The 25,493-nt window shown below is 41.1% G+C and overlaps 2 protein-coding genes across 13 annotated transcripts in view; one reads left to right on the top strand and one right to left on the bottom strand.

Moving 5' to 3' along the window:
* The first annotated feature begins 3,268 nt into the window (after positions 1 to 3,268).
* RIOX2 (ribosomal oxygenase 2) lies at positions 3,269 to 19,973 on the top strand. Of its 8 annotated transcripts, none has more exons than XM_080597373.1 (11): positions 3,336 to 4,840; positions 6,076 to 6,210; positions 6,341 to 6,776; positions 9,227 to 9,346; positions 10,393 to 10,521; positions 13,001 to 13,104; positions 15,533 to 15,635; positions 16,273 to 16,438; positions 16,699 to 16,787; positions 18,068 to 18,181; positions 19,300 to 19,973. In XM_080597373.1, the coding sequence occupies exons 3-11, from the start codon at positions 6,345 to 6,347 to the stop codon at positions 19,459 to 19,461; spliced, it is 1,419 nt and encodes a 472-aa protein (XP_080453499.1). In that variant the 5' UTR covers positions 3,336 to 4,840; positions 6,076 to 6,210; positions 6,341 to 6,344; the 3' UTR covers positions 19,462 to 19,973. The 8 variants fall into 8 exon arrangements, with proteins under 8 accessions (XP_080453506.1, XP_080453503.1, XP_080453499.1 ...); XM_080597378.1 differs by having other exon boundaries at positions 3,337 to 4,840; positions 19,303 to 19,973; XM_080597379.1 differs by having other exon boundaries at positions 3,339 to 4,844; positions 19,303 to 19,973.
* A 288-nt stretch (positions 19,974 to 20,261) lies between these two features.
* CRYBG3 (crystallin beta-gamma domain containing 3) overlaps positions 20,262 to 25,493 on the bottom strand; it is a 103,530-nt gene continuing 98,298 nt past the window's right edge. For all 5 annotated transcript variants that reach the window (XM_080597173.1, XM_080597174.1, XM_080597177.1 and 2 more), the window contains 3 exons: positions 24,437 to 24,595; positions 23,703 to 23,862; positions 20,262 to 22,242 (listed from right to left, as the gene is read on the bottom strand). In XM_080597173.1, coding sequence (XP_080453299.1) covers positions 22,154 to 22,242; positions 23,703 to 23,862; positions 24,437 to 24,595 — 408 coding nt within the window. In that variant the 3' untranslated portion in view covers positions 20,262 to 22,153. The remainder of the gene's footprint in view (positions 22,243 to 23,702; positions 23,863 to 24,436; positions 24,596 to 25,493) is intronic.

Genomic DNA, 25,493 nt, shown 5'->3' on the forward strand with positions numbered 1-25,493 from the left:
ATCACAGCTCAAGTTACCACACCAACACCTGAGACACACAGGAAATAAAAAGAAGCAGCTGTGCCAAAACAGAGCCATATACAGGAAACCTGCTGGTCCCAGATGAGTCCTGCATGGAACCCTTAGGTTGAAGGGTTAATTCAACCTCCTTAGGTTGAATTAAAGATGTTCAGGGACACACACAAAAAGTGTTCACAGGTCCAGGAAAGAATCAAGATTACTTCTGTGACTTTCCCAAATAAGAAACATTTTCCACTTAAATTTCCTGGTTTTGTCTGTCAATTAATGAAGTGAGTTCACATTTACAAATTCAGTTCAAAATGATAATTTGTGTTAACAGAAAACGTGAAAAGGTAAATGCTTGGTCACTGCTTGGTTAAGATCAGGAAATGGGAATAAATTTGGAAGTCTGAACCACTCTTGGATTTATATGATTTTCCTACTCCAATATTGTTTGATTATAGCATGGTGATGTCTCATACTGTTTCAAAAAGCTGCATTTGTCAAGCTCTCAGTTACAGAGCTGGAAAAGCTGGCGACACATTGCATGCCGGCTGATTGAAATCTGATGGAGTGAGTGGGTACTTTGGCAGTCAAGTCACTGCCAAACAAATGATCAGAGCTAAGACAGCTTTGATACTCTTCCAGGAAATCCTGACATGGAAAGGAGAACTGTACCAGGAATGACAATGCTGGGAACGTAAAGCCAAAGGACATGCACGGTTTTGGCAACAGCAACGGCACACCAGACCTCAAGCTGAGCAGATGTGTAATATAAATATGTAAAAGAAATTACCATGTCATCCTTGTTACTGCACTGCTATTATGAATGCATCCTGCACAGATGTTCCAGATTGCCTGAGAAGATCCCATCTAATTGCTCCAGATGTGTGTGCCCTAAACTTATAGCATGAACTAATGTAACACCATTGTTTTCACATAAAATTTTTATCTGCCTTATGGGAAGAAGTATTTATCCAAAAGTAAATCTTCAGCCTCTGACAGAAAAAGTACCCAAGTGCTTCTTGACCCAAAACAATTCCCTCTTCTAAATATCTTAGAGGATCTGCAGCAGCAAGGGCTCTACAGTCTAGCCTGCCCAAGTCCCGTGTAGACTGGCCAGCAAACTGACCCACACATGGAAGCGTATAGGAAAAGAGATTCATGCCTGCATTTACTTTCCCAGCACATCCTATACAGGTACCTGAAAGCAGTTTAGTTTTCTTTGATGGAGAAAACTGTTATTTATTTTGCAAGTGTGAATGTAACCATTGGCAAAGTATTCTCATCATGGAAAGTGATGAGAAATTTACTATATAGCGAGTTTTATTATGATAATGACGAGGATTACATCTTACGATGATGAAACTTACTGCAAACTTTTTTCAGCAAAGCTTATGACTTTTATCTTCTCAATGCAGTGATAGGGATGATACCAGGATCAATTATGCTTCACAGATCCTTTCTTGTAAAATAATAAAAAACAGTATTTAAATACATTATTTTTAGAGGGCTTTCTGAGCATTAGCTGACTAAAATTCAGATGACCCTCTTTTGAAGTTTGTGTCACCTTCCGGAAGGGTATGGTAGTAAATACTTTTAGTCATTTTGTCTAGACAAACCAGCATGAGAGTCTTTACAAAAGTATTCACAAGTATTTCCCACTCCTGTTATTTGTGGCCGTTTTTGCAGCCAGTCAAATGTGGGAGTTTTAATTCCCACAGCATTTACTAAAACTTATGTAAATACATATTTGTTTGAGTGTTCACCCTAGTGGTATTCAAGCAGTTATGCTGATAATACTTTGTGGATTTTTGGAAAACAGAAATAACAGCTCCTTTGACCAGCTGAAGCGCAGGATGTGGCCTCCCTATTTTTAGCATCTGTTGGTACACCCATCTGGATTAAGAAAACATCCTGGAAGTGTTAATGTAGGTGATTAAGCTGCAAAATTTAAGTCTGGAAAACTACTTCACACTTCAAAGCTTTATAATTTTTGTGGAAGAAGTAAGCAGAATTTCATGCCAGTGACCTGTTTTTCAGAAGGCTAGAAAAAGTTACACCTTTGAATATCCTAACTATTAGTGTTTACACTAAAATGATCTCAATTTAATACATTTTGCAAGTGTCCTGGATGCTGAGTGACGTCACGATGAACTAATAAGAGGACAGAATTAGAAAGCAGAGAATATCTTCTTTTTCTTCTAAAGTGACAGTCCAATGAAAGAAAATGCTTGAGAGAGAAATTTAAATTTTCCTATGTAATTCATATACATATGTACATAGCTTTAGTTTCAGCCCTGGCAAAATTTATCTCCTTGTAACAAATCCACATGCTGATCGGTCTGTATTTTTCATGACTGAATGGCAACAATGTCCTGGTCATCTGGAGACCAAAGTGGTCCAGGAGGTAAAGACGCAAGGACAGAATACGATGAAAAGTGTTTGTCTTTTATTCCCTTCCATCCCCTTTTTCCATGTATTATGTTTTGCCATTCTCTCTATTCAGCACATAGGAGTTTGGATGTATTAGTGAATGTGGAACCCCATGGAAACACATAACATTTATTCCAAGGGACCCAATTAGCGCCATGGAAGCAGGAGTTATTTCTACCACAAGAAGAAACAGGACTGCAGAAGAATTTTCTAAAAAGGCAGGAATCTGAGCTGCTATTTTAGATGTGATAGGTAAATGTGATATTTGGATGCTCTATTATTTCTGTTATCTTAAGGCAACATTTCCCTCCGGAGTGCTGCTAGGACACGGTCCCCTCTGTTATCTATCTTTGAGAAGTCCTTCTAGGAACTATCATGTGCCCAATACAACTTTCCAGGTATATTAGCCACATACTTAGAGGCTGCTCAGGTTTCCAAATTTCACCTTTTGCTGGTAGTTCTATTTTTTGTTCTTCAGGTGATCAGTACACAAGAACACAAGTTTAGCAAAACCTACCTAACAATTTCTCTGACATCTTGCAGCCAACGTAAAATTAACCCATTAATAGACATATTTAATAAAGGCAACTAAAAATATTTCGAGAAGTTTTCACGCCCTCAGTCAAAGGCCTCAGCAGAGGGACACAAGAAGGAGACTCAGGTCCAGGAAAAAACAACGCAGCGAAAGCCCAGACCATTAATTAGTTATTATACACAGTAAAACTTCGCGCAAAGAACCACAAGGTTTTGCGATGTATTTGCTATTTTAACCCATCACGCTCAGCAACACGGGCTGCCTCCGAGGCTTCCCAGTCGATCCCTTACCGCCCCCCAGCCGCCATTTTGTGGCGGCCGCCGAGCACCTCCTCCGGCCCCGCCCCGCGCAGCGGCCCCGCGCTCGGGAGGGTGAGCCCGGGGGTCCGGGGGGGGAGCGGAGCCGGCGGGGGCGGCTGATGGCGGCGGGGGGGACCGTCCAGCAGCCGCCCCGCCGGGGAGCAGGGGGACATCGGGGCAGCCCGGCGTCTTTGCCTGTCCCGGCTGCGGGGTGGGAGGCAGCGTGGGGTGCTGGGTGCCGGGGCAGGAGCAGGAGGCAGCGTGGGTGACCCCCTCGGGGGGTAGAGGGGTGCCAGGAGTCGCCCCGGTGCTCCGGGGATCGTCAGACCGCGGCCCCCGGGGGCTGCTGCCCGCTGGGCGTGCTGCAGGCGGTGCCCCTCGCGGCTGGTAGCTGCCCCCCTTGGCGTGGCCGCACGTGTGAGCGCTGGCTGGGATCCGCGGCTGGCCCTGCAGCACGGTTTTCCGTGGTTTTTTTTTTTTCCTTTCTGGAAAAAGTTTAATGGTACCCACATGTGGTAGCGCGGCGGTGGGAAACAGCAGGGCTGTGTGGCCTAAGAATAGCTGTGACCAAGTGTTTCTGCCAGAGCCCCCCACACACACCCCGTGCTGCGTAAGGGCTGCTTTACAGGCCTGCGCTCAGAAGCAGGGCTCAACTCTCAGTAAGTTTAAGCATAAACAGGTGTGTGACAGGGAAAATACTGATGTGGAATAACTCCTGTCTGAAGCAAGAAGTGGTGCGCTCTGTTGTGTTTTTCTTGCTTGTTCTAATAAGCCAATAAAACACGGCAGCACAGCATGCTGTGTAAATGGAGCCCAGTTCTGTGAGCAGTACTTACCGGGATTTAACTGTTGAAGGCTGTGCGTGAGCATGAGGCTGATAGGATGGATTTAGGTCTGGGATACAAAACGGGCAGTTTGGTCTTGGTTGGATTTGAGTTGCCGGCTTTGGGGGTGTCAGTGCAAAATCTCAATGCCTGCAGCATTGTCAGAGGTTGCTAGCAGTCGTGGGCTAACCTTCAGTCCTTTTGAGCATTCCCACTTCTTGCTGAGGGCTGTGGCTTGCTGCAGCGAGGAGTGTCCGGTGGTGATGAGCATTCCCTCTTGCTGTACTTCGGTGACTGTCAGTTACTGCTGAGGCACAGGAGCTGCTGATGAAACGCTTTGCTAGGGAGTTGGTGTAGCAGTGAGGACGCATGCAGCTGTGTAGGAGAACTTCGCACTGTGCGTACACACCAGAACTAGAGTTTGTTTTGTGAAAAGGATTCTGCGTAAATAAAAGCATAAGAGCGTTTACTTTGGGGAGTAAAGCTGTCATTTTCACTGCCAAATGAAAGCTGCAGCATGTTGTAACTCCTTGCATGTTGGTTTCACAATCCTGCTCAGACAAGCCCAGGGTTAGCTGGGCTCAGCCAGCCCAGACAGAGCAAGCAAGCTGCAGTCCTGGAGGGCTTGGTGCTGGCTCTCTGTCAGGATGCTTAACTCAGCTTCTCAGGCTGGCTTTCACCTCTGCGTGGGGCTTTGAGCCACTCGGGATGAACTGCTGGTGCTGATCTAAAGTTAACGCAACTATGTCTGTACGTACTATGGTGTTAGACTTACTGTTACTTGATTTTTGCCTTAACTTTCCTGAAAACTTGGCAGATGAGCCCTTTGTGAATTATCTTTTTTATTTTTTACATAATGATATATGAACATATTATCTACCTGGAAAAAACAAACAAACAAACAAAAAAGAAAACCACAAATTAAGAGACTTCCAACTTTAAAATTAAATGTGTGCAATTTGGGGAAAAAAAAAAAAAACCTTTTCATTCTACATAAACCACAAAGTTTGACAGCTTTACAAAGATGGAAGCAGAACCTTATAATTTTAGTTTTTGCTGTAATTGCACAGCGTCAGCAGAAGGCCCTAAAAATATTCCCTCCCTTCTGTAGACTTAGTTTAGCCAGAGCTGGCCATCCAAAGCACAGTGTAGAGACCATGACAGATGTGGGCCAGTGTCGCCGTGCGCTGAGGATGACTAACACCGGGCCCTGCAGCATGATAACTTCACGATGTTCCCAGGGGCTGTGGCCTCCAGCAGGTGATCCACGTACAGGGTGCTTTTCTAGGTCTTTGGAGGCTGCTTGAGGGTTACCTGGGTCTTTGGAGGCTGGTGTAACTGCTCGCACCAACTGTATCACCCGCCCCACCGAACCTGGTGTTCCTTCATCCCTCACACCAATCCTGTCTCATTGCCCACCCGGTGCTCGTGCTTCCAGTGTGTCATACTTGTGCCAGGGGCACATACCTGTGGCTGTATGAGATATGGCTTATGTTGGGTGTAAGTGGCGTTAATGTAGTGGGGTGGTTTTATACAATGACATATTCAATTCTTTATTATATTCAAAACAGGTAGTTGTTTAAATGACTTGAGTAAAGACAATGGATTTGTGATATGTATGGCAGCCTGAAAGCTTGGTTTAACGGGTGGGATTCTGCACTTGAAATCCCATACGTCCTTCCCCATCTTGCTGCAGCTGGAAGGTGGTTGGAAAGTCTTCGCTGTGCTTCTTTCCAACATTGGTGTGTTTCAAGGAAGTGTAATAGGGTCCAAATTTCTCATTCTGTCCCCTCTCCACCCCCTTTGCAAGTTATCATTAAAGCTCTTACATGTAAGGGTTTTGTTTTATTTTGTTTTTTTTAGAAAATGTAGCTACTGCTACAGAAGACCAGTCTACCAAGGGTTCTTTTTGTGGGTGGATTTCTGTATTTATAAAGATCTCATGAGTGTGGCCGTTTGGATTCATTGTGTCTGTTTTTAGTATAAACTCAGGTGTGGGATTTGAACTTCTGTGAGCCACAGCTTCCAATAGAGTCCTTTGGAGTTTGCTGAGGATCTGAGAGTGGATTGGAGACCTACTGCGGACTCTCTTTTTTCCTGCTGCTTGGAACAAATAGTGAGCATCTGAAAGCAGAGCCATTCCTGGGGTGCTCTTGTACTCCAGTGGAGAAGGCAAGAGGAGCTGCTCAGGGCCCTCAAGGTTGTGCTGCTGGTTGACTGTTCTGTCTCTCTCTACTCTTGAACAGGAACATGCCCAAGAAAGGAGGGAGGCAAGCTGAAATGGGAAAAGAAATGCAGGTGCAGTGTAAACGAGCAAAGGTGGAAGCAGCTTGTTCGCCGCCAGTCATGAGTTTTGAGAGCCCAGACAGCCTCTTTGGAAGCCTGATCTCTCCCATCAAACCAGAAGTGTTTTTCAGGGAGTATTGGGAACAAAAGCCACTGCTTGTTCAGAGAAATGATCTCCTGCTGGCTGCTTATTACCAGTCTCTCTTCCAGCTGCCAGATTTGAAGGAACTGTGCAGCCAGGGTCTGTACTATGGGCGTGATATAAATATCTGCAGATGTGTGAATGGAAAAAAGAAAGTTTTAAATAAAGAAGGCAAAGTGAATTACATGCAGCTGAAGAAGGACTTTGACCAGAAAAAGGCAACAATACAGTTTCATCAGCCTCAGAGATTTAAGGTTGGGTCATTTCATGCATTTGAATATAATTAATACATGTTTTATAATGCAGCATATTTTGCTTGACACATACTAGACACAGCTTCGTCTCTGTCCCCAGTAAATCCTGGTGAAGCAGCTCACATCAATGACCTGCTGAAATCTATATGTGAACTGTATTAAAAGACAGTTTATACTTTTGCACTGCACACATTTCAGTGGTCTGCAGTAAGAACAAATCTGACTTACGCTGTAAAATTAAGTATTCCTTTTTAAAAATTTGCTTTACATACAAGTTCAGAAAGATCTAAGTTCACAAAATTGATGATTATCTATCTGTGCCTGCTTAAATTATTCTTTCTGCCCCATTGTTTTCTTCTGCAAATGGAGTATTTATGCCGTTTTCCTATAATAGAAGACAAGGTGTGAAATCATGTAAAAGATCTGCAGGACATTTTGCAATTCTTGACAATGGATGGGCTTTGAATTGCACCACAGATGTGAATCACTGCAATTTTGGTGATTGTCTTCTCTTTTTTGTTCTTTTTGATGCTTTTGCAATCTTCATGCATTCAGAATGAGGCAGCGGGTATCTGCACAGTTGTGTAAAGGACTTGGGTGTTTATACTTGGATTTGAGTAGTCCTTTTTTTGTCCCATGGTGTCAATGCAATTTAATTATGAAGTGGTCTGTAAGGACTCAAGTATACAGCTGCATCAGTATTGTTGGCTGATACCAGGTCAAGTGCCACTGGCATTTCCAGTGACAGGGGCATCTGCAGTTGAGATGTTGTATGATTTATGTTGAAATGTAGAGCTTGAGCTGAACGTGCATAAATTCTGGCTGAAGTTGCCCTTGGGTGGCTCGGGTAGTTTGGCATCTTTTGCTGTGAGAGTCATCCCTTTGGTGCATTACCTGTCACATGTCAGACATGGGTGAGTAAAGTTTGTTCTTTAATATGCCCACACAATTAATAAACAAACATGCTTTTGAAAGGAAGTTCAGAGAAGAAACTCTCAGAGTTAATGAGAAAAACCTGTTCTGAGAAGAAAATGAAAAACAATCAAAGTGGAGTTTGGGCAGGGAGCACTGCCAGCCTCAGCCATTGCTCACGTGCTGTACGTCAGCTGGTTATTTCATACGTTAAACTCAGGAGGGGGCTGGGGCTTAGCTCCAAAGCTTTGTGCCTTCTGTACTGGGTCTATTCAAAACATTGCACCTGAGCTTCTCGTACTGAATATGTGTCTGGTTCATAGCTTAATGTTAGATCTGAGGTGCATTCTTCAAAAATCTTTGGGGAGCTCTGTTATTAAATATTTGCTTAAATCCCTTGTTGAATTGAGTAATAACCTCAAGTATTTTGCTGCAGTAAGACATGCTTGTTTATATTTTCTTCTTTTTCTTTTCCCCAGTACCTTGTACTTATCTTGACCTTCGCTATAACTGTTTGAAAATTAGATTCAAGTAACGATTTGTAAAGTGTTAGTCTCTTTATTCTTGAAAAGCCCAGAGTTGCAGCACCTTGATTCAGCTTAGCTAAAATTAGCAGATAGATGACTTAAAACTTCTGTGTGCTAGCTATTAGAGTTCCTTTGTTCCTTTTTTTTTTTTTTTTTTTTAATTTAAACTGCAGCCTGTGAGCCTGTGTTAACATATATGAGTGATAACAGAGGGAGAATGAAGTCTTATCAGTCTTCTTCAGGATTTGTTTTGATGGTACCTCAGTAGCTTGGTGCTTTGAAGGTTTTTTTAAAAGCATCTCTTGGCATGAATCTGTTAAATTTTAATACATATATTTTAGTTGTGGGGGAGCAAAGTAGTTTTAATAGGTTGAAAGATACAAGAGATTCTTGCTTTGAATTATAAATCTGTGGCTTATTCCACAAACAAATCCTGATACATACACTGCAAAATCTCAGAGGCATATAAAAACAAGTCAGAGATACTTCATCTCCTTGATTGTGTACCTGCAGAGTGTTGCTTGGTTTCTGTTGCAATTGGAGGCATTGGAAACAGGTCTCTAACCTTTGTACGCTCTCTCTGATGCTGGCTAATATAATGCAAGTCATGCATGTGTTTATTGTATTCAGATGTTTTGCAGTTCATGGGATGACGGTTGGTTTCTTTTCCTCTATATCTAGCCCCTTTTTGGTTTTGCAACCTAAAGACAGCACAGGGAAGAGAGCAAACACCAGTGCTGTGTAGCATATCTGGTAGCATGTACCACTCCTTGGCTTACTGACTACCTTTATAGCAGATCTTTGCTTCTGCAGTGCTTGCTTTCTGCAGGAACACCTTTCTACCCTGGCAGCAAGTACTCATTGCTTCCACCTTCCCAGCCTCCATCTCCCAGTTATTGATGTTGGTAATTCACTAGAAGAACCTCCCAGGCAACAAGGGAGGCTACGGGCTGGGAGACAGCCTGGCTTGGCTGAACTGTTCAGTAGTAACATCATCCTTTCTCTCTAAAGGAGGAGCTCTGGAAGATTCAGGAGAAGCTGGAGTGTTACTTCGGGTCCCTGGTTGGGTCAAATGTGTACATTACTCCGCAGGGGTCACAGGGCCTTCCCCCTCACTACGACGATGTTGAGGTAGGACAGCACGACCTTGGCCGTGAAGCTCTGCAGGGGGTTTTGCTAGTGGCAGTGGATACCTCTCTCTGTTTTTTTTTTTTTTTCCTCCCCTCACATAATCTAACATTATAGAAAAATGTTTTTCCACTTATGGTAATTGATTGCAAGTGTTTCCGTGTGGTTGTTTTTTTTTTCCTCTCTGAAATTTCACTGAAAAGGTACTGAGGTATCTAATGGTACTATCCCATAAAGTATGCTTTCCAGGCCTGGTATTTTCTTTAGATGAAAATTTGTTTTGCCAGCTGCAGAAACTTTCTAGCACCTTCTTTTCATTTTCACTTCATTCAGACCCCCAAGAATCTAGAAATTCTTTTTTCCGTTACAAATTACTTGCAATTTTTCACTGGAAGCAGCCTGGTGGTCCTGGTTCCCATTTGCTGGGCCTGCTGATTTTAAGAAGTTACTGGGATAATGGAGTCCTGTGGTCCAAATGCGTTTCAGATTAGCTTCTAAAAGAAGCACTCAAATAACCACTGGATTCAAGCACATCTTGAAGTTGGGCTGTCGCACCATTTATCTTCCCCATTAACTACATTTGGAGTTTCATTTTTCTGCGTGTTCTGGCATGTGTCATCAGCCCCTAGCTCACAGCATCCCCTAGGTGTTTATGACACCGTTTGCCAGTGATTGGTGGTAAGACCCGTATCGCCTAACATTTTGAATATCTGTGTGGAAGATGTTACTTTTAAGTTAGTCGTCCAACGCCTTTTTAAAATCATTGGGAGAAACAGGGATTTCCAGGTGCCTACCTTAGACAGGATAAAGCAGATCTTACTTCACAGCTCTTCTCCTCATCTCTAAGTAGAGCCTAAAAAAATATGTCAGGTGTGAATTTCTACATATATACACCTAATAATTCAGCTCGTGTCCCTTCTGTTTGCTTTTTCTCTCTGATTTCTGGCATGCTTCCACAGACTTTCCAAGTAAAATGATGGCTTGACATTTCGGATTAGTTGAATGTGTGAGGGGAGGCAGGGCTTCACTGTGCATTTGGTCTTTTGCAGGTGTTCATCCTTCAGCTAGAAGGTGAGAAACACTGGCGACTCTATAAACCAACGGTGCATTTAGCTCGGGAGTATAACGTTGAATCAGAAGATAGGATTGGGAATCCCACACATGAATTTGTATTAAAGGTACTGTAATTGAATTGCTTTAACTGGTCTGAGCTGTAATTGCCTGAAAAGTAGTTATATTTAAAACGGTCCTTTTCTTAAAAACAGTACTCTCAATTCTTGTGGCTGTGAAATTGAGGGCAGGGTTGGTGCACGAAACACTCTGAGCGTAAGAAATTTAGGTTGCAGTTGTCTAACTATCCTATCCTTTCACAAAGGTATCATTTGCTTTAGTATTTAAATAATGGGCCAAGAAACCAGTTCTTTCTGGAAATTGTTTAGTGTTTTATAAGTTGGGCACCCAGAATCCTGGTTCATGTTTGTGCAGTTCCACGTAGAAAAAGCACTGGTTTTAAGCATGGTTATGAAATGGTTTATGCTGTTACATGCTGTCTGTAATCACTCAGTCTGACCCATCTGTGCACTAAGACTTAAAGTTTACCAAAGTTTTTCACTGTTTTGGTGAATTGGATTTAAATATTATACCTGACCGATAAACAGAAGCGTGAACTAAAAAACATATTAACTTGATGTATTGTTTTTTCTTTTTCCAAACCTGAAAATCAAGTGTTTGGCTGTTTTTTGTTATTTAAAATAGAATATTTCACTAAGATTAATTAATGCAACCCTTTCGACAGCAGCATATCTTGTCCTGTTCTGTTTTACATATTTGTACTTCAGAAGTGTGTTACTTACCCAACAGGTAGGGCTGCTCTGTTTTGGAAGCCTCGTTAGTTTCTCTACCTTGTGTCCTGTCTCTGCAAGGTCCCTGCTCTTTCCTGTTTTCAGACTTGCCTTTGGAAGTAGGTAGTTTAGGAAGAGTGGTTTAGCTTGGATATGATACTGATCTTCCTGACTGTGCAGTTTGTCAGATGGTAATTTTCAGTTGTCAGGATGTATTGGTTGATGCGAAGTCTAGTAGATTACAGTTCAATGTTTTCTTTCTGGAACATGTTGGGTTGGACTTCAATGCCTTTGATTTTTATGGAATAATGCCATATTCCACAAGGCATTGTACAGGTGTTACTGCAGTGAAGATACTGGCCTCTGGCCCTGAAAAGGGCTTGAAAATGTTCCAAGTTTTTAATTTACTTTTATGTTTGGTGTTCTGTTCCTGCGTCCCTTTTCTTTTTGTTGTCTGTATGAAGGTCTCTGACAGGAATGTATAGACTGGTATTTCCTCCCTAAACATCTAAAATATTTCCCATCTCCTATTTTTTGCATTTCTGCCTGCTGTTCATGGGCAGCTTAGAACAAATTGACTGGTCAGAGGCTGTATTGGAGTTCTTCTCCCCTTCTCTGAGAAACTGGTAGCTGAATGAGCGCGAAGGCATGCTAGTTGGTGTAGGAGGTCCCAAACGGCAGTTTGTCTTGGTGACTCCTCATCAGGCCGTGGACACAGCTGGATTGTTACTGGTGTCAAGCACAGAGCTTACGTGGCCAGTGGCTATCTACCCTTCAAGAATGATTTCCCATTTACTTTGCTGATATCCCCACCTTCATCCAGTTCAGAAGAAGAAGTGATCAGAATCTCGTGTCTGTTGGGAACTGCTCTGTCCTTTTCTGGGAGTTGCGACCCAGAGTCTGTGAAGAATCTGGTCATTTTAATTGATGAGTGTTGTGCTTGCTGGTTCACGTGATTTACACTGATGAGACTACCAAGCAGATAAAAAGAACAGGAGTTGCACTGCAGTGAAAGCTGCTTTGAACAGTGATGATCCTGGATTCTTCTGGTGTGAGCAAATTTAAGAAACAGTAAAATTACAACGGAATCAGATTTCACCATTGTTGGTGTATGAATTCTTTCTTTGACTCTGCTATACAGCTATATAGATGTTTATAGGGGAAGCTATTAATTAACTGATGTTTTTCCTTCTTGGAGGCAATTTGGTGTGCTGTGTACTTCTCTCTTACCTTGACTTCCTAATCTAAATTTTTATCTGTGTGGAAATTTTATTTAGATAGGTAAGAAAAAAGTTAGGGAGGGGAAAGGTTGTACCTTTTTTTTTTTTAAGTGCTATAACTCAAAATTTCAGACAATAGTATTGCAACAGACTGCAATCTTTATAGAATATTTGGCTTTTCTTGTGGATACTGACCTTTTCCTTTGACATGATCTGACTGGATTCACATCGCACTTCTCTGCTAGCCCAGTGTATTGTCAGCAGGTTCATCTCAGCTGCAGCTTTGACAACTTTATGCAGCTGAGCTGGAATGTGCATGTTCTGTACTGTTAAAAGCTTGCTTTGTTCTTTCAGACAGGTGCATAATAAATATTAGTAGTAAGTTGGGGAGTTCAAGGTATCAGACTTCCTGGCATAAGGTGCTTTATATTATTAAAATATACTATGGAGGATCTCCCTATTTTGTGATTAAAAAACCAGAAACAAACCACATTGTCAGTCAGTCTGCTCAGAGAGTATTTCCTCTATTTTGGCAACAGCACAGTAAGGTTTGACCAGGTGCCCTAAACATACCAATTCTTTTCATTTTCTTGCAGCCTGGTGACTTGCTGTACTTCCCAAGAGGGACTATTCACCAAGCTGACACTCCTCCTGGGATATCTTATTCTACACACGTGACCATCAGCACCTACCAAAACAAGTAATTATTCTTTCTTTATTTATTTTTCTAAAAAGTGGCTTTTCTGATAATGGCTTTCATCTGCCAGGCGATGTGTGTGAATACAACAGACCTGAAACTGTTGTTTCAAAGTGAGGTCTTGTTGTTAAAATAAAACCTTGTAACGAATGTTGCTTAGCTCTTTTCTGCCTTCATTCTATTTAGCCCTTGTATATTTTGTTTCCCTTTGACTAATACAGGGATAGTGCATGTTACTTTCCTCCTAGAAATATGGTGGAATGGATCATATGTGGGTACCCCACTACTATATATGTTCCCTGCAGTTAGTAACAAAATTTAAGCCAGTATTCAGGTAGCTGAATTGAAGTTTTGGAGGCTGGGGGAGGGAGAGGAGGGGAACACTTGTGTGAAGTGGCCTGTTTACGAGGTATTTGCGCAGCAAACTCAGTGCATTTAATGGGTTATTTTATTATTTACCAGCAGTGGACTTTAATGTGGAAGATAATGTTACAAAAGTAAACTCACTGTTGTGTTTAAAAATCTGTCATCAGTGGCTGAAATTATTGGGCATTTCATAAACCAGAGAAAGAGTCATGGGTTACTCCTTTCATCTTGTTCTCTCCTACATTTTGTAGTCACCCACGCCTGTTCTGATAGACTTGCAGCAAATTCTTTCTTCGCATATATTTTCTACTTATCTGTGTTTTTCATCTCCCCAGCACATGCGTGCAAGTCAGGTTTCCTTTGACACACATCTAATGCTTGTGCCCACTGAAACCTTTCATCACACAGGGAAATACTGCTGTGACCTAATCAGCCTCTCTCAGATGCTGGCCTTGGAGTTATTGGCCAGAGTTAGGAATCGGGAAGGATTTCTCTTAGCCACAAAATAGGGCAGAACAAGTTTGGGCATGCTCTAGATGATCATAAGATGTTATTTTTAACCACCATGCTGTAACCCCAGGATGTCCATGCTGCCAGTAACTCTTAATGTGGCCGTGGTGGAGGGAAAATTAAGGTGAAGATGCTCAGAGGAATGAGTCTTCTTAAAAAAAAAAAAAAAAAGGGTTCTTCTGATTTTAATTTACAATATTCTATTGAGAAGGCAAAAAAAAGTTATTTTCTGTAAGCATTGATGGCCACTGCAAAGAGTGTTCGAGCTCATTTATAATATAGGTGGCAGTGTAAGTGCTGAGCTGCTTTGGCTAAGTGTGATGGCACACCCAAGCTGATCAGCAGCGAGTGGCCTCCAGAAACACGTCCTCTTCTTCCATTTCCCTGCCCTTTTTGTGCCACCACTTCCCTACGCTGACTTGGTGCTTTCCCTGATGCCGTGAACTGAATAGACAGAGGATTGACTCCAGAAGAAGTGTATTTTGGTGTGTTGATGGTAGTTGGGCTGGACGGATTTGCTGTTTTACGTTTCAGTGGGCAGGAGTGCTCCTGAATGTGCAGAACAGATCTTGTCCAGCTTGATCCATACAGAGTTCTTACGTGTCAAGCAGTGTTGGACAGACAAGTTCCTTGTAATCGGGTTGACGGTGACCTGACGGGCTTGTGTGGAGTAAATGCAGTTTCTCTGTGAAAGCACAAGCCAAATACCAGCCCGCTGAGAAGTGGTGTCCTCAGGAAGCATATTCCCTGAGCACCTGTGTAAGGATGAGGAGAGGAAAAACGAAAAGCTTGAGGAGTGCCGTTCTTCTATCTATAAAAAGTGGAATTACCATCCCGGCTGTAGGTAATGAAGTGTAAAAGCCTGTCTCTGCATCGCTTTCAACAGGCATATGTAAAGTAAGCAGCAGTCCTATTATAGGCTTGCTATGGTACCTTGATTTGGCTTGGAGAAGGAAGTATGGTCTGGAAACATTTCCCTGGAAAATTGGAATCGCTCCTTGAAAATAGCTGTTCCTTATTGTGGAGGATGATCAGTCTCCTTGTGACTGCTGTGGAAGCAGTGTGTGTGCAGAAAGAGCCGTGAGGGGGGAGCTGCTGATGGAAGTGGTGTGTTCAGGGATCTTAGGCACTGAGACAAAAGGGACTCCACTGTGCGCTGGGGGAAGGTTTGTGCAGGCCAGATCCCAGCCTGAGGCAGGAAGAGAAGTGTGGAGGAGTTCATTATAAGCAGGGCATTTTGCCAAAGTAACGAGTAGCTGAAGATAGTTGTTGACAGATGGAGATTTGGGGGAAGAGGAGGGAAGCAGTAAGAAGTATAAGATGGCTAATTCTCTTTATCAGCCAGAATCCTTCCCTCCCAGTGTGTAGCCATTCCTGAGTGGAGAAGATCTATTTAAAAATAAATAAATAAATAATAACCCCCCCCTTAAACGAGACTATAATAAGTCATACTTTCTCAGGTAGTAATGGCACCAGACATAGGTAGGGGAAAGCATGCCTCTTTTATTTCAGTGCAGCTATTTTAGTAATTCTCTTTTTCCTTCCTGTCCTACAGCTCTTGGGGAGACTTCTTACTGGATGCAATTCCTGGCCTTGTGTTTGATACTGCAAAAGATGACGTGGCTCTGCGGACAGGCATACCAAGGCAACTGCTCATGGTAAATAGGTGGGACTTGGGGAAAAATAGTTCATCCAGCTGAAACTTTAGTACTGAAGCAAGTGTGTATCTTGCTGATCTGCTCTGAAAGCTCAGTGCAATGGCACTGTCTTGTCCTGCAGCAAAACCACTTCTTCTGAAGACTTCAGGATGACTGTTCTGAGGTTTGGTGCAGCTGAAGCAATGCGTATTCTTTAATATCGCAGTGTCCTTGTGTATAGCTCGCTTCCTTCTCAAAGCAATGTTATTTGCTTTGGAGCTGTCAGACAGGTGTAGTTTCCATCAGGTCAGACTTCTGACTCTTTAAAAGTTAGTGGAGCTGTAAATTGTTCTGTGTCCTTTTTATGGTTGTCTAGCTGTGAAAGAGAGAACAAGTCTCTCTTTCAAGTACGCTTGCAAGCCCTTTAGCATTGCAGTTAGCCCCATAGTGAGGAAAACTGAGCATCAGCTTTGGTGTGTGAACAGCTCAGCTCACACGGAACGTGTAAAATAAACAACATTTGTTGTTTTGGGAATAAATGTTGTTACCCTTTGGAAAGATAAAAGGGGACTGTCCAGATCATCACTGCACCTCCTTCTCTCTAGGATAGTCTCTGTTTAGCTTAAATTCATGTGAGAGCAACTCTGTGAATATTCAGCAGGTGGATATAGCAGACTCAACAAAAAAACTGAGCAGCATTTTGAGAATGCTTGCAGACCGCCTGGAAAACACCAAAGAACTGAGATCATCTGACATGAAGAAGGATTTCATTATGAACCGTTTGCCACCTTACTTGGGATGCGATTCTGATCCTTTAACTCCAGGTAGGTTTTGAGGTTTACCACCTCTTTATTCCCTTTGCTGATGTTATGGTAGAGCTGTTGCTAACTCTTCCTTTTATGATTTTTTTTGTGTATTATGGCAGGCAAAGATTGGAGTCTAGTGTGAGCTTCGTGTTTGAGAAAGATGTCGAAACATAGCTTAACAGGAAATGTAGCCACAAGAAGAAGGCTAGGAGAGTAGGGCTAATTTGCACCACTTATATGGTTTCCTTCCTTTCTAATGAAGAATTTTTTTTTCTTAGGTGGGAAGTTGCCGAAATTAGATAGCCAAATTAGACTGCAGTTTAGGGATCATGCAATAGTTACGGTGGAGCCCGATCAAGAGAATTCTGTAAGTATAAGGAAGGTACCCCTCTGCACTTCGGGTGTGTGGGAGTGTTGCAGAGTGTGAAACAGGGTCTTGGACTGTTGTACTGGTCTGTCTGAAAAGGTCCTGCAATTATTGCTTAGCTGGATAATACATCCTATTAGGATTTGGTAGGAGATCTTTGGAGTTGCTGTCAAGCAGTAATATGGCTTGTTCTTGCCTTCTGGAAGAGATCTACAGAACTAAATTTATCCTGTGATTTTGCATGGCAGGTGCATGGTTTTCATCTGAGATTAGATGGGATGGATCATTACCACCACTAAATGAACTGTACAGCTCTTGATAATGGATTTAATTATTTATTTTATTCTTTGTGTTCAAGAGCACAAATAGGTTTCCTTAGAAAGGGGAATTCTATTGCAGCTGCTACAGGCTGTCTATGCGCTTAGTCTTCACCTCTGAGTGATCTTTATCCCTAAGCTGCTGCCAATGAAAACAAAATAGTTCCATAAAATAGATGCTGGCATCTTGGATTATGTTGTGTCCAGTCTGCTTCTTAGCTATGAAGGTTTGTGGTATGAATTTGAAAAAGTTATTGGAGAAAACTGACTGCTCTAGAATTTTAGACTTCAGACTTCTACAGAATTATTTTGTTGTCTTGTTTGTTTTCAATTAAAAAAACCAAAACCTAGGACATCTTGTACTTTTTTTTTCACAAGGAAATTGTTTCCCTGTGAGAAAAAAAACATAGCGTAACTTCTGATTTTCCTCCCCCATTTTGTTTGTGTCTGTATTACCGTGAGAATATGTGGGTTTTGGAAGCTCTGTTTTGCAATTGTTGCTGCAACTCCTTTTGATGTCATACAGATAAATCTGAATGAGATCACACAGAGAAGACTTGTGTCCTCAAATTCTCAGTGAGATCTGCCCACAGAGCACTGAACTAGCTTGCACAGCTTAACCAAGGAATGATAGACATGATTTTCAAGAGACAGACCAGTATGATGGAAACTTAACGATATGAATTCCTTCATTAAGACCTTCTAGGAGGTGCACCTTAAATGGCATGTGAGTCCAGCAGAGGCATTATTAAGGCAGAAAAGGCTTTAAAATCTTTCATAAATGTTTTGTAGACTCCCTTATTTCTGTCATAGCTAGCTGTTGGATCATTATGTTAGGAAGGTGATTTCCTTTTCTTGATACTACAGTGGACTCCAGAATTAGGCAGATAATATTGTCACTTGAGTGTGATGAATTTGAGGATGCGGGGCATATGTAACTATTTTCTTCCTGCTGTCTCTTAGGATGAAGTTCGCAAAGAGATGGTGTATGTGTATCATTCTTTAAAGAACAGGAGAGAAACTCACATGATGGGGACAGAAGACGATGATACTACCAGTGAGGAAGGTGTATCACAGGTTTGTTCCCCACTTCATTTTTATGAACACATACACACACAAAAAAGCTATGTTGTCTTGTTGGGTTTTGCTGCAGATTTCTTATGCATGCCTTGAGTTATGTCCTAGGTAATGTAGCTATATGCTGGCACATGTTCTGTAGTGGCAGGGGGTCACTGTACCTTCTGCAGGACAGTGTGTTTATGCCAGTTTGAAATGATGTTAGTCTCTGATGTTAGCCCTGTTACGTAGAGCAAGGTAAGTGTGCCTATTTTAGGGTGGTGTGGGAGGGTGGGTCAGCATCAGGAGTAATGAGTTAAATCTCTTCCTGAAGTGTAAAGAGGGAACTTGTGTTATTAATAAGGCTGCAGGTGGTTCTCCTTCATGCTTACTCAGGGTATATACAATATTCCTGAAGAGGCTGCAAGCTTTGCATCTTTTTGTTCCAATTTATGACAGTGAGATGCTATTACGTCAGGCTTGTGACCTGACCCTTGGATGCAGGTGTCCACAAATATACCTTAGAGGCAAAACTCTTGTCTAAGCAGTTATATATAGCAAGGCTTTTTGCCTGTCAGTTGCTTACTTTTTAAGGTAGATTTTGCTGAACCTCTAGAGAAAACTGGTAACTGAGGTCTCATACTGGTAGCTGGACAATATATGTAAGTCCTAGAATATAGCTTTTTGCCCTTAAGGTCTCCATCCATGGCAAGACAGGTCTTCTAGGTCTTCTGTCAAACTATTCCTAAAGATTGTGTGTAACAGAAAGAAACAAACTTACATCCTCTTCTAAAAATAATGGGTAGGGTTAGGCAAGAGTGTAAATTTAAAAAGGCATTTGCTTCCTCAGTTCAGAAGCCATAAGAGGAAGACATGTACCTTAGGTCTCTCTACATCAGTAAGAGGTGCTAGAGCATGTAAGCACAGCTTTCATATAAGAAGAGATTTCAGCTGTATTTCTATTAAGAAAATCAGCAGGATGATACTGATTTTATGCAGGATGCACTCAGAAATCCCAGTGTGAAGTGGGAAAGGAGCACCTGCTGATCAGTACCTATGTCTTAAACATTGTGTAATAATAGACATGTTGTACTTGTGAACACTGAAGTGGTTTTTCGTTTCCTTTTTTTTTCTCCCAGCAGACTCATGGACTGCGTTTTCCTTTGTCATACTTGGATGCACTGAAGCAGATTTGGAGTGGCAGTACTGTTTATGTTAAAGAGCTTAAACTTACTTCTGACGCAGAGAAAGAAAACCTTGCCTTGTCACTATGGACTGAATGTCTAATTGAAGTTTTTTAATGCTTTTGTAAACTAGCTCCTCATGGAAGCAGTATTTCTGGCCATTAAGAAGTTCTTGAAAGAAAGACTCATTTTTTTTCTTTCTTTCCATCCAGCCCTTGGATTGTATTGCTGTCTAACAACACACTGCAATATGTGTGTGCATACGCAAATACATACATGCTTTGCTACTTTCTTATGCTGAATGTTCTTTTAGTTTCCTTAGTGCTTTGGGAAAGTGGTCATCGGGACAACAGGTAAGCTGCTCAGAAACACTAATAGTGGAACAGTTCATGTTACTTTTAATTGCCAGACTGTTAATACCCTTAGAAAAATTCTGTATCTCCACCAAAATTATTGATGTCTTACACTTCTTAGATAATGAAGCCCGATTTTAAGTACCTTAGTTCCTGGGGGATATTCTATGAAAAATCCCTTCATCACAGCTGTAAACAGCTCAATTTACTTTCCCCATGCTGTTGATTTTTTTAAGATGCTGTCACCTGTCGAATAAACAAATGTTTAGTATTTAACCTCTGTCCCTTCCTAATCTGAAAGTAACCCAAACCTGTACCTGGCATCTGTATCTCCAATACTCACCTGAGTGGGTTCCGGTGGCAGTATTGCAATTATTTTAATACTTTAAAATCTACATTTAATATGCAAACCGATATAATGAATTCACTTATTGAATGTACTTATTTCTGTTTTTTTGGCCAATTGAAAGAAAATACTTTACAGGAATACGCTTGACATCTATTAAAAACTATTATTGTGTTTTGATAAGTTTGTTTAAAAAGAAACCAACAGGCAAAAGATTCCTCCTAAAAAGTTTTATACAATTAAAATATACATGCTTAGCATTTTACATTCAAGATCTCTTAAGTACAAAAGCCTTCTTTACTTGGTTATATAACACTGGCACACCAAATATGATTTAGTTGTTCTTGATTTAAAAGACTAGACCTTTTTACACAGGCTTTAAAATTGCATATAGAAAGCAAGTCACATGTAGAACATGATATACTGACATTAAAAAAAGCAAAACAAGTGCTTTAGTTGTAAAAATATATACATACATTTGGAAATCTGTTATTTAAACAGCAGATTTATGATAATTTTAGAATGTAAAATAGTAAGTTAAGTGCAAGTAGACTTTTTTAAATAGTTCTATATAGAATTCCATTTCATACAAAAATAGACATCCATTTATTTTACTTCTGTGGCAAATAGGGTTATGGGTTTTTATTTGCTTAAGGATGAATCCTGTTTGGGTGCACTGGAATAGTTACAGCTTTTGGAAACTAAAATAGCTTTGTTTTTCACTAATCTAAACTCTTTAAATAGTTATAGAAATACATACCCTGAATATACAAATAAGGAAAAAAATATCACATATTCAATAAAGTAGATTAATTTAGTGACATGCAAAATGAAGATACCAGTGAACTAATGGACTTCTATTCCACTTGAGGTGTTAACAGCCCTACAAGTGTCTGCAGTTCCTTACGTATTTGTCCGTGTTGAGTGAGGAACATGCTTATTACAAGCCTGCAAGAACTGCAGTCCAGTAAAGTATTTTTCTCTTCCCTACCTTAAGTGACAGCAGGTGGGATGGCTGCATATTGCTGAAATTGAGGAAACTGCAAGCATGCTGGACTGGTCTTCATTAGTCTAATTCCTGCTCCTTTGGGCTAAGATGGACATGTTGATGAGCCAGAGGAACCTTAAAATACAGTTGCACTGTTCTTTTGACATTAATCAAGTTGGAATGCAGGCTGCTAGCACTTGGTGAGTTACCTTCTGAAGGAAGACATGGCTTCAAGAACAAATTATATTGTATTAAATTAGTCTATATGCATGAGAACAAGCTAGAGTAAAATCATCACTGTTCTAAATTCAGTAAGCCCTTGTAGAAATCTAGCCTGACCCAAGATAGCTGATTCTCTTGATATATGCATCTATGCCTATGTATTAAAAGTGATCTTCAGGGATTACTCACAATTTCACGGGTTGGACACAGCCCATGGATCTGCAAAACAAGTTCCTAAATCTGGAAATTTGGTCTTGCTAAAACAAATGAAGATAAAGGCCTACCAGTAACGTTAGGAAAGTAACAGTCAGATTTTCATTATTGCCCCATTTCATATACTGAGCTGGGAATTCCAGTTCAAAGTTGTCTTTATGAACAAAATAAATTGCACTTTAGCAAGAGATACAATTTGAGGTTCAGGATCGCTTAGAGCCTGAACTGTTTCCCTTGGGACATAAAAATCCAGCTCAACCTCTTTCAGGCTCATTAGTGCATTCATGCTTCAGTGAGCTTTCATCAGTTTTTGAGAGAAAGGAAAAGACAACATTTCTAAAGAGCCTTTTCCATATTATCTCTTGCAGTTCATATCCTGCAAAACTTCTGTCTAGCCTTCTGCATTTACTTTAATGCTTTAGATGAAAAGTAACAGCGACTTTCATAGGAGAGGCCTCTAAAAGAATCAGCTCAGAGTACAGTCCCGGTGGAAAGATATTAATTAGCTCACCCTCACATCCTTCAGATTTGAGCAAAATCCAGTTGTTTTAGGAGTTGGTGCTTTGCACAAATGAAAGCAGAGAGGATTTGCTGCATAAGGTTCCAGTGGTGCATGACTTCAGTAGTAGGTTTTTTCCTCCAGATGTTAATAAACAACATAAGGTCCATCTTTGCGGTGGGTTTTACTCACCATATTTCAATGTCCCATTTTTGTGAATGTTTGTCCTCTACTGGCTGATTCATAATGATGTGATTCTTGTCATAATAATTTCCTCCTTAAAAACAAAACAAATTCATAAAGGCAAACCATTAAAAAAGAAAAGCTCAGAAAAGTCTCAATAGAATCTTTAAAAATGTGACTAAGAAGAGAATTAGCTGATAGACAGACGTTCTATGAGGGACAGGCTACTGTCTGCCCTTCCATCACTGTTTGTCTCCTTCAAACTATCATTTATCAACTTAAGCCCTGAGGAACTCTATTAATTCAGAAGCAGAGTCCACCAAAAACTTGAGTCCTCAATATACCTTTGTGCACAAAAAAAGCACCTTTAAAGAGATTTTTGCTTTTGGCAGATCCTGAGATCCTACTATGTGAGTGGATTTTTGAACTTACATGTTGCTAGAGTGAAAATACACAGAATTACAGCTATGGGGTATTTGGCATAAAATAACCATTTCAACCCCAGATTTATGAAGTCTTTAAAATTTCTCTCCTTTGACTACATGTAGCATAGAAATAACAGTGCATTTGTACCATGCCATACATAAATAAAAATCCACTAAAAGAAATGCGTGTTCTAAAAAGCGATCAAATGGTATCTCCCCACTCCAGCCTTCAACATTGTGCAGTAATCTAGGCAGCACAGCTTTCAGATACTGTAAGAATTGCTATCAGTATTACCAATTGGGATTGCACTTCTCATCTAATCGCTTAGTAGTCACTATTTATCAATTAATAATGGTGCTTTAACTCCTTACTTACGGAAGCCAGAAATGCTCTATTAGTTTAAAATCACTGAGCTGAGAATTCATTATCAGCAAGTCTGAGGTGCAAAGGTCAGATCTGTAATGGCCAGCAGGACACTTACTATAAAGGTTGATAACTTCAGATGTGGGGTGTGCCATTACCCTGGTCTGTACACCCTGCAGGGGTGTTAGGCCATCAGTTAATTCACTTAGTTCTTCCATCTGAGAAGGCAGCACCATGGAGCCCCCAGCCTCATAACCAGACACTGTAAGGTCACTGTCCCACCACTTTTCCTTAGGGATAAAACTTTAGCAGCAGCAGCGGGGCTGGAACGAGTTGTGCCTGAGGAACAGGCAGTCTCCAGTGAGGTTGTTCTACCATGATGGGTCAGTATGACTCGGGCGTTAGCGATGAGAATTCTCACCAGCCTGAAAACATTAGGAGCAAGCACTTTTCTCTTTTAGGCACACCTATTCTGTGGTGGTGTTTTTTCCACCACTATTGTGTCTTCTGTAACTGCCATTTCTTACTATCAGTGCTACTGAATTCCCTGAAGTAGAATAGCTGATTTGATAAAAGTAAACCTCTGGGATCAAACAGTAAGGTCCCCCCAGACTTGTCACACTGTCAAGCAACTGAACATAAAACTAGCAAGACAGGATACAGTATTTAACCGTAGGTACAAAGGAGCTGGAATACTGCAACTGGCCACAATCCTAAATGCATTTAGAACATGTAAGGGTTGATTTCGTTTGTTTTTTTATATACCTTTAATATCAAGCACCAGTTGGTCGCTGAGGTATGAACTGATGGTTCCATCCTCGTTGAGTCTCCACTTTTGCCTTTCCTTCCCATGTTCTGCCCAGAGTGCGACTTTGGCTCCAGGCACGTCTCTGCCACCAATGACATCCAGACAGGCATTGTTAGCCTAAGAAGCAAGAAGAAAAGTGAGATCCAGGCCACAAAGCTTCAGTTTTGTGTCTGACTTACTTCTGTTTCAGGCACTGAAAATATTACAGTAATCATGCTATAGTTGGTAAGTAAGGCGAGTAAGCCAGGAACAGATTATTCAACAATTGACTAGTTGCCCAATCACAGAAGGTGGTCTTTGTTACTTTAGTTATTTCTTATGTTAAGTCAACAGTTTTTTTTATATTAAAAACAGACCATCAAGGGCAGCATGAATACAAAAACACAGCCTTTCTTTGTGTATTCCTTTACAGAGAAATTCCTAACTATTTAGAGATAATAAATGTTCTTAAATGTGAGACTTTAGACAAAAAACAGATTCCTACTTACAAGAACATCAGTGCCATTAGACAGATATTGTCCAATTTGCCAAAGCAGACAGAGTACGTCTGTCTATACACAGTAGGAAGATGTAGGTTATAGAAGTTTTGGTTCAACATGCCTAGGAGAGGCCAAAAGCTATCCTGGTGTTAATGCTAGTTTCTTTTAGAAATCCAGGTGTTACAACCCCCTTCCAGCATCTGGAAACTCACCTTGGATTTGAAGAGTCCATGACAGTAGTGCCAGAGCTGGGTATTCTTGCCATTGTATGGAGACACGCACACTGATGTTGCTCTTATATCTGCTAGGCTTCCAGCAACTGTCAGGTATTTACCGTGGGCTCGGTTCTTGATTCTGAGGTACACTGCTGGCTGAAATGGTGTGAAGGAAGACAGTTAACACCACACAGATTCAAAAAGTTGATGCCAGAATGCCTCCCATCCATCTTCCATTAGTTTTCTAAAGTATATGTTGCATTCCCCAGTTCCAGATGACTATGTAAAATACTTTTAGTGGAAATGAATGTGCATGTAAGGCAGCACTAAATGTTTTTCACATGCAGACAGACAGCTACATGCAGCAATAGCAGTTTTTATTTAAGTGTATTTCTGTCTATAGAACTAATTCCTGTGACATGCAAATAGCTTTAGTTCACACTTCATTCACTCCAAGACCAGTAAATGGGGTATAATCCACAAGCTTTTTACTCTCTGAACACAGAACTTGCTGAGTCACCTATCCAGCAACTTCAACACCATTAACTGGAATATGTGGCTGAGAAGTTTCACCATTGCTTTTGAACATACACAGACAAGAGGGTACTCAAATGGCATCTTCTTTTACTCAGCTTACTCAAAAAATAAGGAGATTCTGTAGGGCTACTACAGGATTTGTGGTTTTGCTCCATTATTCACAGATTTTGGAGCAAATAAAGGAAAGGGAACTATAAAGGGCAGCTCCCCCCACATGACAAATTCTTCTGAGAGCTTTGAACCTCCTTTTTCTGTAATAAAACAAACCCTACATTAAGAGACAATAAAGCCTCCATCCTACCAAGCATCCATGAATTCATATAACATATTCATCCACGTATTCATATATATATCGTATATTCTTTACAGGGAAGGGATCATATTTGGAAGGTCACTGAGCAAAACTGTTGTGTCTCATCTTGCATTAGTTTCAGGTGTTTAGCTTTTCTTGCAGTACCTATGACACCAGCAGACTTGACACAGAAAGGAGGAGGAAATACAAAGTGGTAACAAGTTT

Source organism: Anser brachyrhynchus (assembly GCF_964034855.1).
Source record: "Anser brachyrhynchus genome assembly, chromosome: 1".
Taxonomy (NCBI): Eukaryota; Metazoa; Chordata; class Aves; order Anseriformes; family Anatidae; genus Anser; species Anser brachyrhynchus.

Excerpts from the sequence above, each read along its gene's own strand:
- RIOX2 (XM_080597377.1), top strand. The coding sequence starts at position 6,345 with ATGCCCAAGAAAGGAGGGAGGCAAGCTGAAATGGGAAAAGAAATGCAG. Across the intron at positions 6,777-9,226 it reads ATCAGCCTCAGAGATTTAAG|GAGGAGCTCTGGAAGATTCA; the intron begins GTTGGGTCATTT and ends TTCTCTCTAAAG. Across the intron at positions 15,636-16,272 it reads TACCAAGGCAACTGCTCATG|CAGGTGGATATAGCAGACTC; the intron begins GTAAATAGGTGG and ends GTGAATATTCAG.